The sequence below is a fragment of the Condylura cristata genome, unplaced genomic scaffold (assembly GCF_000260355.1).
Source record: "Condylura cristata isolate star-nosed mole 26May11 unplaced genomic scaffold, ConCri1.0 scaffold00011, whole genome shotgun sequence".
Classification (NCBI taxonomy): domain Eukaryota; kingdom Metazoa; phylum Chordata; class Mammalia; order Eulipotyphla; family Talpidae; genus Condylura; species Condylura cristata.
In genome coordinates this window covers 26,615,861-26,633,170 of record NW_004567112.1, presented here as the reverse complement: position 1 = coordinate 26,633,170, position 17,310 = coordinate 26,615,861, and the positions used below count along the sequence as shown (strand labels likewise).

General features: G+C 44.0%; 1 protein-coding gene across 1 annotated transcript in view; it reads left to right on the top strand.

Annotated features, from left to right (window-relative positions):
• Positions 1-17,310, top strand: part of WDFY4 (WDFY family member 4) — a 197,140-nt gene that overhangs the window by 118,604 nt on the left and 61,226 nt on the right. Inside the window, exons 42-46 of the mRNA XM_004680667.2 lie at positions 1,329-1,495; positions 8,806-8,954; positions 13,265-13,385; positions 15,077-15,162; positions 16,659-16,721. Of these exons, the coding sequence (XP_004680724.1) occupies positions 1,329-1,495; positions 8,806-8,954; positions 13,265-13,385; positions 15,077-15,162; positions 16,659-16,721 (586 nt within the window). The remainder of the gene's footprint in view (positions 1-1,328; positions 1,496-8,805; positions 8,955-13,264; positions 13,386-15,076; positions 15,163-16,658; positions 16,722-17,310) is intronic.

Sequence of the window (17,310 nt, the reverse complement as noted above, 5' to 3'; positions counted from 1 at the left end):
GACTTACATAGAAACTAGACAGGCACACTGTATTTCAGATTTTGTGCATTTCTACCAAGTCTCTGCCTTTGGCTTCTAACCCTTCCCACTTGTTAGTTTCAGTGTATTCTAGGCAGCAGCTCTGCCAGATGACAAGCTTGTCACATACCCTACATTGTACCTTACATTGTCTGAGCTTACTAGCTTGCTAGTCTGCAGTAACAAAGCCCATGAGGAAGGATCCTGGGCCCTGGGTCCAGGTTGATTTGAAGTCCCTTATGAGACAGGACTCTGGGATGACATTGAACTACCAATTGGCTTCTCTTTATTCTGAACCCCACAGCTCTAACTCCAGATCAGTAGTCTGCCTGCTCTCCCTCCCACAGCAGTGCTTAGCTGGCAGCTAAATGTTTATGCCCAGGAGCTCATCTTAGGAAAGATAAGTCTGGACACACATATAGATGATGGCAGTACAGTGTATTCGTGGTGGTACAGAAATAGAAATCATCTGGGCCTCCAAAAAATAGAAGGTAGGTGTCTTGAAAGAGCCACATGGTAGAATATTATGCAGTCATTTCAGTTGTTTAGAATTTCTAATGGGTGGGAGTGTACTCAGGTGATAATCTTAAATTTAAAAAATATTAGAAAAGAAAAACAATCAGTGCAGTATAGTTATTATCATGTCATACACTGTATGTGTGTTTGTATGTGTGCATATACATCCTACAAAGATATCAGCAGTAAACAAACAAGCTGAACAGTGAGGACAGATCAGAGATTAAAAATAGCAGTCTCTGGTCTCAGAGAGGCTTGGTCATAGTCTTCCTCTGAAGACTAGAGGAGAAAGTATCATAGAAAGTATCCAGCATAGAAATTGCTTACTAACTGGGGCCTATTGTTACTAGCACTATCTCTGAAAGCAAGAGTGATAAATGATCATTTGACTTCTCACCATTTCATGAGTTTTCCAAGTTATTTATAATAAGAAGATAGTGTTTTCATACTTAGGGAAAAAGCACTTTTTTAAAGAGTAAAGAAAGTGAAGTTCAGGAAAAGCCAATCCTACATTACCCTCCAGGGAATGCCTTTACTGATTAATGAGGATAAATTTTGAAGGATTGGCCTGTCCTTTCTGGACAGCTGCAGCATAGCTAGGCTCACTTTTTGCGATGTGTTGATCACATCACAGGTGAGAGAATTGGCACCCACACTGAGAATCAGCAAGGGTTGCACCACTCACACCCTGAAACTTTGCAGAACCTTTCATGGATTCAGCCTAGGCTGGGCACCATTCCTTTTGATGCAATGTGGCTCCCATCAAAACCGTGTGTGCCTTTGTGCCACTGCAGATGAACTGACACCAAAGGAAGCTGAGAGCAATGTTGACGAAGTGGGTGTGGACTGTACCCAGCTGACCTTCTTCCCTGCTTTACATGAAAGTCTGCATTCTGAAGATTTCTTGGAACTGTGTCGGGAAAGACAAGTAATTTTACAAGAACTTCTTGATCACGAAAAGGTAATGAAGTCCAACGGTGCTATTCTTTAAAGATTGTCAGACATAAGAGAACATAGCTTTTTTTACTCACAGGGGAGCTGTAAAGTATCACTCTGAAAAAATCATGAACAAAAAACACAGGCATATTCTCTAACATGGGTCTAGGACAAAGGTCAAATGGAATGGAAACCCACACAACCTGCATTGAAATATTTTAAAAACATAAATCAAGCTAATAAATTGTTAAATTAATTATGCTCTAATTTCTTATACTAAACTTTGTAGTGTCTGGGGGGTCAGTTTCAAATTTAGAATCCTCAACTGTCTTGTAGTTCAATACCTTGCCTGCAGCTTGACCTCCCCAGGGTCCATCGTACACCATGAGCATTGCTGTGTGGGCGGGTTTGGACATCCTCACTCACATCCAAGTGGTGCCCATTCTCCTCCCTTCGCTTGCTACGAGCCTCCCCTTGGCCACTACTCAGACCTATGTGTAAGCACATTTGTGCCACTATCAGCCCCCAGAAGGGTGGGCATGGAAATGAAGAGGGCCCAGGACGCAGGCTGAACAGGTAGCAGTGAATCCGTGGAGTGGGATGTCACTGATGGAAGGATCCCCAGGTGCCTAAGCTCAGCCATTCAGTAAATGCTAATGAATTCTCATTGGCTAAATACCCGCTTATTTTACTTATTTATGGAGTAATATATGTTTACTTTAAATTTTTAAAATTGAAATTTCTGTGAAATTCAAACACAAAACATATACACATACATAGCGTATATGTATTCATAATATCTGGTTGCTGAGGATCAACAGTTGATAATAGTTTGGATGTATCATATTAATATACTCACTTCGGTAAATGGATATTTAGTAAATGCCCAGTCAATTAAAAGAAAGCAGCTAAGAGATCAATACTTTCTGTAAAAACTTTTCTGCCTTAGGCATTTAAAGGATTATATAACACAGTGATTCTCAACAGGAGCAACTTTACCCTCAAAAGGCATTTGCCAATGCCTGAGCCAGTGATCTGTGGAGGGAGGGTGCTTCTAAATCTGCTTCTAGCAGAGGCCAGGGCTGCTGCTAACCACCTGCTGATGCTCAGGGTAATCCTACCCTCCACCAGAAAATAACCACTCGGGTCACAATGTCTGCAGTGGCCAGGGTAAACCTTGAAGTGAAGAACACATGCAAACACATATCAGGCCCAGACATTCTTTCCTACTCTCTTGATAGTGCACTGAATTATACAGTGTTCTCATGTTGCTTCCTTTCAGAAGAAATTGTCTTTAGAAGAAAGCCATGCAGTACTTTGGTTCTATTAGGTATGTTAATTTTCCATTGCTGCCATAATCAATGGTCACAGATACAGTGACTTAAAACAAAGCACATTTGTTATCTAAGAAGTCTGGGTACAACCTGGCTCAGCCCATTCACTGTGTAGAGACTCAATGCTGAAACTGAATGCTGGCAGCTTCCTCCGAGGTCTCAAGTCTGCTTATTTTCTTTACTATCTCTCAACTCGCTGTGTTGAGCAAGTTACAAATGCTTTCCTCCACATTTTCCTGCAGCAGCCACCCCAAACTGGGGCTTGGAGGTGTTAGTTCCAGGCCTCATAGCACTTCTTGGTACCTGGCCCAGGAAAGTAGACTCCAGACCCCTTCATCACACAGTATCTCACACAGACCAAACATGTGCCATCCTGTCTCTGGATATGCCTTATGCCTGGTTCCGGCTTCACTCCTGCTCCACGTACTTATTTCCAAGAGTAGAAATTGGAAGTTGAGGAAGGAACGATTGTTTCTCTGATCCTCGGACCATGAACAAACTCAAGCAAAGATGCAGGCAGTCTTCCCATAGCAAATGTGTGCTGCCATGTTGAGGTGGTGGGAGGCAGGTAGTGGGGGGCTTTCCTCTGCATTTTATTTTTTTTTGGTTTGTATTTTCTATATATGTAGACGTTTTATAGCAAGAATTCATTGTAAACTGGGAATTCTTCTAAGTTAGATATCTCCATAAAATCTTTTGGTCCTTGTGCTTTTTCTGCATTTCTAATTGAAAATGTACCCACAAGGGGAAGGGGGTGCATAGCAAATGGATGTCCATACTCAGGAAACCCACAGCCCTTGCCATGCAAGCTAGGCAGGCAGCTCTTTGGCAGCTCCCACCCCACCCACCATCCCCCCACCCACCTCAGAAGCACTTGCTTTTTTACATGTTGGTAGACACTGCCCAGGAGACTCTGTCCAGACTTCTGGGTGGCCCGTCTCCACCAGAGGCCTCTAGGGAAAACAGGCCGCAAGGATGGCAGAAGCTTAACTCATTAATTTTTATGTGAACATTGAGCTCCACTCGCCTCCAGCAATACCTAGGACAGTAATTATTCTGTGCCACCTTTGCGTCATTGATTAATGATTCCCCAGAACCACAAACATGCTTCTCTGCAAACAGCTCTGGTTGATATGAGGTGTGCTTTATTTAATGCATGTTAATTGTGGGTCCTTGTCAGCCATTGTGTGTGGTTGAGGATGGCCCCTGGCACCCCCTCCTTGTAACTACTCTAAGAAAGGAAGCCCCATTGGACAAAATGGGCTTCAGACCCATGCCAGAGTTAGGCATCCAGTGAGAGTCATTTGTGCTGTCACTGTTCTCTCTAATCATAGGAAAAACTAAACATTAATTTATTTTAGTACAAACTCAGTAGAAATATTAGTTTGACCTTGGAGGAAAGCACTCAGCCCAAAGAGAACTATTTTTGCTCTGGACAACAGAGAGCAGCATCAAACTCTTCCCAGGTATTTTTAGCTGAGGCCCTTTGTAGAAGGTGAAGAATTGAGTTAACCTTTTCATGCATTACTTCCTATCTGAATGTATCACCATGACTGACTTTAAAGTGCAGGACTCGTGTGTCATCCCCACTTAATCCCTTCTGAGACTCTCTGGGGCACTTTTTGTGTACAAGGCCACTTCCGGGTTCACGCTGTGGCTTCCTGAACTTGGTTTGTGTGAGCGCACACTCTCTCTCTCTCTCTCTCTCACACACACACACACACACACACACACACACACACACTTGACTCTTGACCCCAATTAGATGGAATTATTTATAGTTTCCAAACATGTCCAGCTGGTTCAGGACTATGTCCTCCTTGTCTTTTTCTTTTTAACCCCTAATCCCAGCTTTGAGGTCACTTCCTTGGTAGCCTCTCCTTTGAAGTCACCTCTACCCCCTCTCACACCTTCTGGGCCAGACTCCCACAGTTGTAGCCTCAGAGTCCCTGTACACCCCCATATCCCCACCACACTGTGACTGCAAAGTTGCTGTTCTCATTTTCTCTTCTCTTGGACCATGAGCACCATGAAGTTGTGCTTTGTCTCCCTGTGTCCCTAGTGCCTGGGCACATGCTAAACTTTGAAAACATACCTGTTAGATGAATAAGCGAACAAATAACTGATGAGCCATGTGCTTACATGGGCTGAACATCATCTTTCATAGCCTGGTGTCTCTGAGTCAGTTTCTCAAAGTATGGTCCCAGATGACCAATGTCAGAGTCATCTGGGCTGCTTAGTAAAATCCAGGGTCCAGGTTTTTCACTTTGCACCTGCTGATTCGGAACCTCTAGGAATGCAGGGGCTGGGAAGATGAACCAACTGTCTAGGTAATTTTTATGCATTTGCCAAGACCCATGCCCAAGATCTACAGGTACAGGTTTTACAATATTCAGAGATGTCCATGCTAGAAATGTGCTCCAATTTCAATCACCAGTGAGCAGATCCTTAGTAAATGCAGCTGATGCGAGGCACTGTGTTTTGAACAGAACAGTGTTCAGATCTGTAATGCATCTCACCTTCCATGGGCATAATTTTCACCTGCTTTCCTCCAAGCCGCTGGAGAAAGGAGGGAAGGCTGGACTGTTTAACAGCCAGGGCTATCTGTGGAAGTGGCACACGCAGGCAGGCAGGGGGCATCCCTGCGCCTTGTCTCTTCCTGAAGACCAACTGCCAATATCCACACATGGTATCTCTTCTCATATTTGCCAAATGGATATATAAAAGATAGTGTCTTTTGTTGCTTTAATATGCATTTCTTTGATTATCAGCTGATGAAATGCTCCATGTAAATGTAACCAAGTGTGTAAATCTAAAAGTAGATGCCAGAGTTCATAGGCAGTGAACATAAATATAATTGATATGATCTCATCCCTTTTCCTACTAACTTTTGTCAGCAATCTGTGTTTTTTTTAAATGAAACCTGAGAATATTTGTTCCACATGCCAATATAGCAGAATGTATGCATAACATGAAAAACGGATGTGTGATACTTGTGAGCAAGCTAATGTTTTCTTTGCAGCACATTTTGCTCACAAATAGGAGAGAATGGACACATCTGCTCTGTTACTGGGAGTCTCACAGGTCAGCCCTGTTTCTACACCTCTGAAGTTAGGGTGCTGCCTAGATTGCAGACTAATAATGCTGGGAAGAACTTCAGTTGTCCTGCTGACCTTCCCCTTTTGCAGATGTGAACACTGAGGCCAGACTCATCCAAAACAGGCTGGCCTGGGTTTCTGTGGAATGTCTCAGCACATTGCTGCCCTTTCAACTCAGCTCTGACTTTTTCGGATTTCCAGACAACCTGCTCCTCATCATACATGAGGCCACATGTGGTCACATACTTAGTTATCCACTATCAGTAGTAATAATATATCATCTAGCTGGTCTTTAAAAAATTCTACTTATGAAGCAGGGGTTCCATTCTTTTTAAAGCAATCGATTCAGTCATGGCATGAGGGATTTCTTAATCATGAATAAGGGGATGGAGCCCTCCCAGGGCTAATTTTAATGGAAGAGCAGGTAATGGTTCACTTGGGTTCATTTTCCAGTTCTTAAAATGCCATTCTTTTCTAGCAGAATCAATTTTTAAGCTATTAACCCAGCTCTCACCAGACATTTTTCTTGTGGTTTGGTTCATTCTAGTTGTTACTTAATTCTCCCTGAAGGGAAGCACTGGGAACCATAAGAATATGCTCTGGTCCTTATTGTTGGCACATGGAGCCTGGGCCAGTGTGGGGCATGACGGGAAGGGTGAAGTTGGAGAGGTACATAGGTAGACCAGGACTAGTGCCTCGGACCGTGTCTTACCATGTGAACTTGAGGATGGATCTGCTCTGTGCAGCAGTATAAGAGCAAAGTGTGAGCACCAAGCATACCCCTCTGAACAGTACCTGTGAGAGAAATTGGCGCCACCTAGCAGGAGGGCGATCTGGCAATTGCTGTCAGCATTAAAAAGGCTCCTACCCTTGACCTGCAGTTCTACTCCTAGGAAATGAACCTTCAGAGTTACCCTATTTAAGTAGCATATACACAAAGATGGTCGCCACAGCATTGCTCATAATGTCAAAACATTTGAACACACCTCAACTCAATGGGGGGTTGGTCCAGTAAATTGTAGTGCATCCATGCAAGTGACAAGAGTGAGGTGACTCTGTAAAAAGTGATTTGGAAAGCTCTCCAAGATGGACTGTTAAGGGGAAAAGCGAGAGGTAGAACAGTAAGTATATGAATGTTGTGAAAAAATAGAACACGCATGAAACACGTTTATGTATTCATAGAATCTCCTTAAAATTATACACTGTAGAACAGCAACGGAAAAGAGATGCTACAGATCAAAGGCTATTGGTACTTGACTTAGGAGTCTACATCATTACCTTGATCAAACAAAAATTAAAAGAAAATTATTGGGAGGAAACACTGGGAAAATGAATAAGAAAGGAGTGAAAATACAGTAATGCCAAAAGGAAGATGAAAAAGAAATTCTAAATAAAAAACAGGAAAAAAGTAAAAGAACACAGGTCCAACTTGAGGGCATAATAGTGAAAATTCCATTTTGACACAGTACACCTTTGCAAAGCTTTCGGCATTTATTTTATTGCTTTAATTCATTCCTCATTCTGAATCTGTCTTCAGTAACATTTACCAAATGTCCAGTGTAAATGGATAGAAGGCTCAGGATGGGGAGGGAGCATTAACAACAACCAAAAAATATATATATACACTGTAGGAACCAAGGCTCTTCAGTGGCCCTCACCTAGGAAAAGTAGTTCTGTAATGACATGTCTTGAATCGCAGTGGGCCATACCTGCCTTGGAATAAAGCCCTGGTGAATCTTCTCTTTCTTATCACTAGAACCTCTTTATTTTACCTCAGAAGGAGGATAGTAAATGCTACCCTAATTACTCATTTGTAAGAACTATATTGTGTAAAAGGTTTACAATGGTCATATAGTAGGTAATAAAAAAATACAATCTGTTCTTCTTTTTGTTCAATTGAATGAATACAGAATTTCCCTGAGAAACGGTCTAGGTCTTGATCTGTTTGGGCTCCTCTCATCTAGACTACATTTATACCCTTACTTGTTCCCCTGGGGATTTATTCCACACAAGGAATTTCTTCCTTACTTCATGTAGAACTCTGGTTCATACCAAGCATTGCCCCCAGTGTGCCCAGCAGGCTTCCTGACCAGAGATGTGCATGTGGGATGCACATGGGGAGTGAGGATGGCAGAACCTGTGGAGGGAGAAGCAGAACTCAGAAGCAGCCCGAGTCCTTTGCTCAACAAAGGCCTTGGCTGATTCCACGAGATCGAGGTCTGGGGTGATTCTTTAGGGTTCACCTCAATTAAAGCAGAGGGACTGGCCTTCCTGCTCTCTGTTGACTAGACTAGTTGTAGGATGAGACTGTCACTGGGAAGGTGGCAAGACCTTGGGCCTGTTGCTCCAAAAGCCTTGGTAATTCCTAAAAGGTGTGACAGTTTGGCCTTGGTGGGGGTGGGGTTGCAGCTCGAGTGAGAGAGAAGGGATCTGGGTGCAGCACATTCCACCTCTGCCCGCCCAGGGACGAGCATTGGTCTTCCAGCAACAGCGGAGCCAGTGTGGCACTCGTGGTTCTAGACAGACCCCACTCTAGTCCTGGCTGCTGACAGCTCCTTCCGCTCTGTCACAGAGATGCCTTGTACCTCCAAACATCCCCTCACGGTGGGCTGCAGCATATTCGCTGTAGACGTGGAGAGACTGAAAGTGAGAGAAAGGATGTGGACGCACTCCCAAAGGCAGTGAACACTCAAGTGCATGCGTTGGCAGGTTGGGGGGCCAGGGGTGGGTCCAGCTGCACAACCGCACCTGCCTGTGAAGAGCTGCGCAGCCGCTGGCAGTGGTGCCTCCTTCCACCGGCAGCGGCGCCACCCAGACCCAGTGGCTGGGCCACCACTGCCCGCCACCAGAGTGATGGGCTTGCTTCCAGGCACATGGCCTGACTCTTATGCTCTCTCCTCCAGGTGACGAAGAAGTACTCCCTGGTGATTGTGCAGGGCCACCTGGTCTCTGAAGGGGTCCTGCTCTTTGGCAAGCAGCACTTCTACATCTGCGAGAACTTCACCCTCTCTCCCATAGGTGATGTCTACTGCACCCACCACTGCTTATCCAAGTGAGTTCCCCACTTCTCTGGAAGATTTGTTTTTTTTTTTTTAAGATTTATTTATTTATGCATACAGAACTGGGGTACAGGCCAAAGGTGCAGGGATGGCGAGAGGATTCACCAGAGGCAGAGTAGAGAGCAGAACAGGCAGATCATCTAAGTACACTGCTGAGAGGAGCAGCGGGCGGGTAAGGAGAGGTCTGCCGTGACATGTGGTAACCTCCAGGGCCAGGGATCGAACTCGCATGGAAGCGGCTACAGCTAGCTTGCGGTGCTGTGCTCTAACCCTCTGCACCACCAGGTAGGGCCTCCCTGGCAGATTCTTACCCAGTCCCTGACCTCTGCTACTTACTTACCCCCCTACCTCCACCTTGTTCTGACTGTGGGCTTAGATTTGGTCTGAAATGGAGCCATGAAATGAAACAGATCCTTAAGGCATAGCTGTGACTCCTCAAAGCTAAGATCTGAATAAGAAGGCAGCAGCTCCTAGTGCCTCACCTGACATGGAATCCACCTCAGGGCAAAGGGGACTTCTCCTTTGGTGATTTGTACAGTTGAGTCCAGTCCCATCAGCTCACTCATAAAGCAACCTGTTGATTCCTCATACCATGTAAGACATGAAACACTGGCCTTTATTTCTGCCAAGTGAGGCAAATGAGTGCAATTGGCAGCATTAGCAAGTCCTTCTAGAAAGAGTTTGAAGCACAATGTCATCGGGGCATCGATCTGGGTTCTGTAGGATGGGTGAGATTGAGGTAGAAATTTGAAGGGTTGCTGAACCCCAAGTAATGCCAGTGACCTTTGGCTGGAAATTCTAAAGTTCTTCTTTAGGATCAAATGTGGGTTTAGCATGAAGGTCTGTTTTGTGCTTATAAAGCACAAAATTTCCATCTTTTATTCATAACAAACATTCACCAATTCAAAATCAAATTGAGCATGTTGGCACTTTTGCTAGAAATTCAATTGTCAAGCATATGTTTTCACTTGATCTTTGCTGCTAAAGACACTTGGATGAAGATTTCCTTATCTCCAGACAGGCTGTGACATCTCTGGTAGCCAAGATCCAACCAATGACTTTCAAACTAACTTTCAGGAAATCACCTGGAGGATTTGTTCAAATAGGTTTCAGAACCTGACCATTATCCTAGCTTTTAATTCAATAGGGGTCGGGTAGGACCTAAGATTTTAATATTCTCAGTTCTCAATTAAAGCTGGTACTGCTGGTCCGGGACCACCCTTTGAGAACCTCTAATGTATGCTATTGGTAAGAGGAACTATAGTTTTTCCTGCCAGTCACTAATGTAGCCTGTGTCAGGAAGCAGGTGTTTAAAGGAGTCTGGAAGGACAGGTGTCAGCCCATCCTCCTTTGATTTAGATTTGCTTTAAAATTCTTGGTGTTTTTCTCTCTGCTAATTTCCATCTTTTATTCATAACAAACATTCACCGATTGCTGGGAGTTTTCTGCATTTTTCCAAGGCAGGAGGAGAATAATTAATACTTGGCACACTCATCCCATTTTATTGCTCATGTTTTATTGATACTGATCAATAGGGACGATGGTTCTGCAGACTTGCCTTTCTGAGAGCTGATGAAAGCTTTCGACTCCACCTATATGCTGGGTGGGTGCCGGTGTAATGACTTGCATAATCCATTGCTTCACTCTCCACCACTGGTTTAAATTGAGTTAGTGTTAGATAAAATCTTATTGATTAGGGAGATTGCGTTTATGAGGTGTAGCTAATCATGATCAAATTGACTATATATGCACTTTTAATAGAAGCCCAGTCATCAGATTGTATGTACTCTCTTGATTTGTAGTGACAAGGGAGACTTCCCATGTCTGGAAGTGCAGGTTTCTAGAATGCAAGTAGGAGTGTAGTGAGAACAAATTACTATCCCAGAGCACCATTTGGGAATTGCATGGGTAATTTTAGTCACCATACCTCAAGGAAGTATTTGTTAACCAGACAGTGCTTCCCCTCCAAGATCTCATCTACTGGCCAAAGAAGCTGCTGGCATGCGTGAAAATGTGGTTCTCAGAGACAGGCTATTAGATCATGTCAGATCAATGGGGATTAAGTCTTATTTTGACCATGTAGACTAAAGGAAATACATAAATAAGTCATTTAAAAATAAAGCTAATTCAACCCTGAAGTGTTTCTCTGAAACTGCTATCAAACTGAGATAGTTGAGCATTAGACCTTGAAAAAGACTCTGATGTGCCATAAAGTATTCCAAATAAAGTTGAAGAACACTATAAGTCTTCCAGCACTGACTGAACTTGTATACTTAGGTCTTTCCTCAGAAATTAAGAAGAAAATCTTGTCTTTTGCTTTTAGTGCAGCCCCTACTTGATTGTTCGCTAGAACGGCTGTAATAAAGCATCAAAACCTGAGTGGCCTAAAATAACAAAAATTATTGTCACATAGTTTGAGGGGCTAGAAGTCCAAAATCAAGATGTTGGCAAGACCATGTTCCTCTGACAATTCTTGAGGAGGGTCCTTCCATAACACTGTCTTCTGGTGATTCTTTGCAAGCCTTGGCTTATAAATATACCTCTACAGACCCATAGTCATCTTCCCCTTGAGTGTGTTCACATCCTCTTCCTTCTGTGTGTCTGTATCCAAATTTTATCTCTATGCAAAGAGACTAGTCATATTGAATTAGGGGCTATCTTAGTGAACCAATTTTTTTTTTCTCTGGTATCACCTGTTTCTAAATAGTCACATTCTGATTTACTACGGTTTAGGAATTCCACCTACCTCTCTGTGCAGTAGGGAATACATGACACAGCCTGTAACAGTGACAGCCAAGCTCACAAAGCTACAGCATTTGACTCATTTGGAATCCAAGCCACTCAACTGGCTCTTTATCATCAGATGCTTTTAATAAGATACATCTTGTGCATCAGTAGTCAGTCTTATAAAGTATCATTTCTCTATTTAATTCAGTTCAACCAATACGTATCTTAGCTAATCACTGTGGTAGAGTCCATAGCTATAAAGAATTGAACCAGATCTGAGTCATCTAGTAAATGATTCTGGATATATATTTAGTCAATAATTGAATTTATTCAGCTCCCTCTTACGAAGAACATGGCTATTCCTTTCTACTCACTCACTTTAAGGTCTTGAGCTCTGATTTCATGCATGGAACGACAGAACAAAAATGATCCAGTGACAGCTGTGTGACCAGTGTTACATTCAACAGAAACCCAATTTAGACTGACATCAGTGAGCTCAGTAAGGTTGTTTATAACTTACTCTTCCTGAACATTTGGGACTGGTTGAGCTTTTCTGCTCCATTGTTCAATTCCTACAAGCAGGAAGAGAAAAAAATATTTTTTTTCTCTTGAAAGATCTTTCCTAAAAGCATTTTCCAGAACATTCTTCCTCATGTCTTCTGGGTCTCAGAGTCCTAGGTGACAGAATCTTTCAGCACATACTAAAATGGAAGGAGGAAGCCAGAAGGAAGAGGTCTGTGAATATCAGAGAGACTTTCCGTCTCAGGGGGAAAAAGATATTGTTGATTGAGCTTGGGTTAGAAGAGCTGAATTTAAAGCCAGTTTCCTAGGACCTCGCAAAAGTCACTTCTCTTTGAAATGCTATTTCTTCATTTCTGATTTGAGAATAATAACACATGCTTAGAAGGTTCATGTGAGGATTCCCTTACACATGGAACATGGAAGTCATGGGTGGACAGCAGAGCATGACAACTGTCAGTCCACTCAGCAAGCGGTCCAGGAAAATGCCTTAACAGAGTGGGTGTAGGTCTGTGGCCTACTGGACTCATTCCTCCACAGGGCTGAGGTCTAGGGGATTCACTGTGGTTCCTGCAAGCATGGGAGTGGAGCGGAGTCATCACTGTCACTCTCATGGACCCCTTGACCTGGTATGCCTTTTGACCTACCACAGTGGCTCCACTGGGAGTCAGAAGAGTTTAGGGAAAACTCAGTGTAGTCCCAAAGGGAGGCATTAATAATGGATAAAGGGTCTCATCCAGCACCAGGTTTGAATTAAAGCGTGCAGAAAGAAACATCCAGAACCAAAGCCACATTGGTAGTCAATAAATCCTGTAGCTGTTCTATTATACATCTCAGAGCAGGGTTGTTTTAAGAAGGGACAGGAGGACTTGGCAGTGAGCCTGAGTTCACATCCTTGAGGTTTAGTTATGCAGGAGACTCAGCACAGGCAGGTTGGTGGGTGCTGACAACCTGGTTGCCAGTGACCATGGCACTCCTCCCTTGTATATGCAGAAACAGCAGGAAAGGGAACAAGCCCACAGTCACCTTCTCACTACATGCCATGCTTCCTTTGCAGCATCAGTGATCCATTCATTTTCAGCATGTGCAGCAAAGACAGATCCTCTGACCATTACTCGTGCCAGAGACACAGCTATGGTGATGTCAGGGAGCTCCAGCAGGCACGCTTCCTCCTGCAGGTATGTCCACAGAGGGGCCAGGGGGAGCAACATCTTCATGGGGAGATGGTCCAGAGACCATCAAAGATCCTTTTGATTGTGAAGAACATACCCCTATCACCCACCTTCATGTCTGCACACAGTCCATGCCCTTGGGACACCCCAAGAATTTCCTAGGCTCATGGTGGTTTCAGTCTCCTAGCTCAGAGTTCTGACTTTCACTGAACTCTCTCCTCAGACCCCTCCATTTGACTGCCGGGCCCTTCTCTAGCTCGGTCTTGCTTTATCTTTTAGGATACTGTCTCTTTGTTTTATTTTCATCTGCAGATTCAAGAATATAGGACAGGGAAACTCCATTGCCTCCTGCAGAACTGATGACTATGAATTGAGTGAGGTCTGCTCTATTCTGATATGGCAGGGCCCCTGCCATTGGCTGCCACTTGCCCTCCATCCCACTGCCTCACCTATCTCTAAATTCCTGGCCATTTTCAAGGGCCAAGTGGCTTAGAGATGTGATTGTCCCTTCTACCATGTCCCAGAGCCTTACCTACTTCCTTCAGGGACTCACCCAGGTGCTAAGCAAAACCAATTCCTTTCAGAGATAGAGCTCAGAACACACACACACGTGTGTGTGTATACACATGTTTTACATGTGTGCATGTATGTGTGTCGACACATACGCATATAGTAGCAAAAAGGTACGAGTGAGTTTCTTTCCACTCGATAAATGTGGTTGTCTCTGGTGGTTGGTGATGCTGACAGTGGTGAGGCCAGAAGTCGGAAGGCATGTGTGGGTGTGGCCAGTGGGTGAGAGAACTCTGGGAGCAAGGCTGTCTTTGGTCCTGCCTGACTTCTCCCAGGAGAAAGTCAGGTCCTATGCACTGTGGTTTCGGGGGCAGATTGTAACCTCTCCACTTTGGATATTCTTCACTATTTCCCATTCATAGGAAAACATCTGAAGCTCTGCTGTTACAAAGAATTTCCCTTTTGCTCCAGAGCTTAATGAACTGGACTTTGAGAGCTCCTTTCCAGCCAGGCACAGGCAGGACCCTCTGAGTCCGAGTCCCTTTCTGGGAATGTTTTCCCTGATCCCTGCCACCCCTGAGTCTCTTCCTTCATGAGTCTTGATATAGCAATTTCAAATCGTTATCTACAAAGCTTGGGACAGAAGGGATGGAAACAAGGAGAGATGGGAAAAGGGAAGTGGGAAAAAAAATCATGCAGAGCTCAGTTAGACATTAACAGAATGCCCTTGATCGTGATGTTGCTACAACAGAGGAACCACATCAGATGCTCCGCGAATGGGTCTTGGCAAACCTCCTTGGCCTTTGGCCTGTAGGTGGCACTCGGCGCTGCCTGGATGGGGAGTTACACCCACTGAATCAGCTCCCCTTGCATTTTGGTAATGTGATCCGCTGGCTCAAGAAAACATACCCACCACCCAGAAGTGAAAGTGCCCGAAGGTGACACCGGGCACCTTTTTTCATCTGCTCCTCACTTATCTGGGGGCTTTTGCTTCCCCCTTCAGTGAAAGGGGCTCTGTGGCCCCCTGTCCTCCTGTTCGTTTTTGACACCAAGGCCTTCATACCCTCTGCTACCCAGTGAGGGTTGCCTGCCACAGGGAACCAAGAGCCCATTGCCACTGGCTCTGATACCTGGGAGCCTGCATGCCAGGAAGCTTTAGGAACAGTAAAGGTGATTTCTCTTTACAGGACATTGCCCTGGAGATCTTTTTCCGAAATGGATATTCCAAGTTTCTTGTCTTCCACAATGGTGATCGAAATAAGGCCTTCAAAAGGTAAGAGTTTGAAAACCTGCCATGGAGGAAACAAGAGACTGTCTAGCACTGTTCTTAGGAGAAATGTTCTGAACCCATGGCAGGCAAGGTTTAGGTTAGACACAAGGAGGAACTTACCAACCCACAGGGCTGTTGAATAATCATAGGACAACGTAGAGAGAAAGATATAAAAGATGTATTCTCTCCAAACCCTGGGAAACAGGCTCCATTTCCATGTGCTGCAGTAATGACTGATGCGAGAAAATTGTGCAGACACAACATATTTAAGAAAACTGGCTGTTTACTGGGACTTCCTGCTCTTTCTGGCTTTGTTTTTTTAATTTTCCAAGTAATATTTTTTGGGTTTAATCTTTGTTTTTGATCCCAGTTGCCAATTTTAGTTGTTCCAATTTCGTGTTTCATTGGAAAGGCCTCCAAACAACTGATTTCCCAATTCTGAATCTTCTGCATTAAACAGTCTTTTTTTTTCCCTTAAAGAAAGAGGCCTACTGATTTAGTTTAATTTCTCTTTCTCCAAATAGATTAATCAATCTTAGAAATTTAAGTTAGTGTCTAAATTTTTAACACTAATAATTATTTATTTTTATTATGACTAAAATTATGGACAATAGATAACTTATAGAGGATCTAGAGGGAGCAGAAGGGAAAGTAGATTACTAGCCATAAACAGATCATACAGAACTTGGGGGACCGTAGTTATGCTCTGCTCCACTTTGGGCTGGAAGTTTTGAGCTGTCATCTGGCATCCAGGCCTGGAAAGCCCTGTTCTGTGATCAGAGGCTCTAGCCTTGCCTTCTTGTTGGCACTCACCAGTCATTGGCATCAAGACCCGTGACTGGGTCCAAAGGACAGGGCCAGAGAGAGAAAAATAGCTCCCGCACAGAGGCTGTTTGCACCAGTTCTGGGTACATCTCTGTGGACTTTGAGCCCCTCTTTGAGGTTCTTCCAAGGGCTGCTGTTATATCACCTCCTAAAATTGTCTTCAAGTTCTCTTTTAGACCAAACCAAGTAGAACAAACAATGCTGAACCTCACTCACATTCATTTCCCTTGGTGATTTCTATGTATTAAACTAAGGTTTTTCACAGCTAATCTAGAAGCCTTGCCCATTCATTGCTCAGAAGGTGAAGTGCCCAGTTACCCCCCTGCTATGCCCAAGAAGCCTTGCATTAACTTGGCATTTGGCCTTGGAATACAGCAGCGGATACTGACATTAGCAATGGAAATGTCAAATGCCTGGCCCAGAGGAGGGCTCAAAAACTCTGTATTTTGTTCTATCACTTTATTGCTTCACTGTTATTGAGGCTAGATTGTATGATATCAGAGGGTGCTGAGCAGGGGGTGCCTCAGAGATTTACCCAAGTCTGCTGCTCACCAGCAGGGAGCAAGCTGGAGCATGGAGGCAAGAAGGACCCAATCTCCTGCCGCCTCTGAAAAGTTTCCCTGGTCGTGGGTGAGTGACTCTGCTGACAGATGCCTCTTTCCCTTTTTGCCTAGCTTTTGCTCTTTCCAGTCCAACTTGAGAGGAAGAGGCGTCATGGAGGACCCCCTCAATCTAAGGTAAGAGTGTGGGGTGAGCCATGCTCTGGGCCTTGTGCTGGTGTTTCTCTACTCTATTTTCTCTATCCTCCTGCAAAGAAGTCATGCAGAGTGTATCAGTCTGCCTCCCCCTTTATTTCTCTCTCTCCCATTTCATCCTTCCCATCCTTTATCCTAATCCTGAAATTCCTTCTGCCAGCTAAAACTCTATACACATATCTGAAATTTCATGAGCTCCATGGTTTTTTTTTTTATACCAAAATGACCTGAAGCAGGTCCAGCTAAATTAATATAAATGTTGTATGAATCTGATACTAATTTATGAATCTATGTTGTGAAGTAATGAAAGAAATCTTTCCCAATGAAAGAAATGTTTACAGTTGCCCCTCAACAAATACTCAATTTTCTAGAAAGCCAATTCAGGATCAGTAGGTGCTTTTGTTTTAGTTAAGAATAGGAAGAGGGCCCTCCCTGGTGGTGCAAAGGATTAAAGCATGGCACTACAAACCAAACAGCTGCTTCAGCACAGGTTTGATCCCTGGCCAGGGAGATGACCCACATAGCACAACAGACCTCTCCTGACCTGCCCACTGCTCCCCTCAGCAGTGTA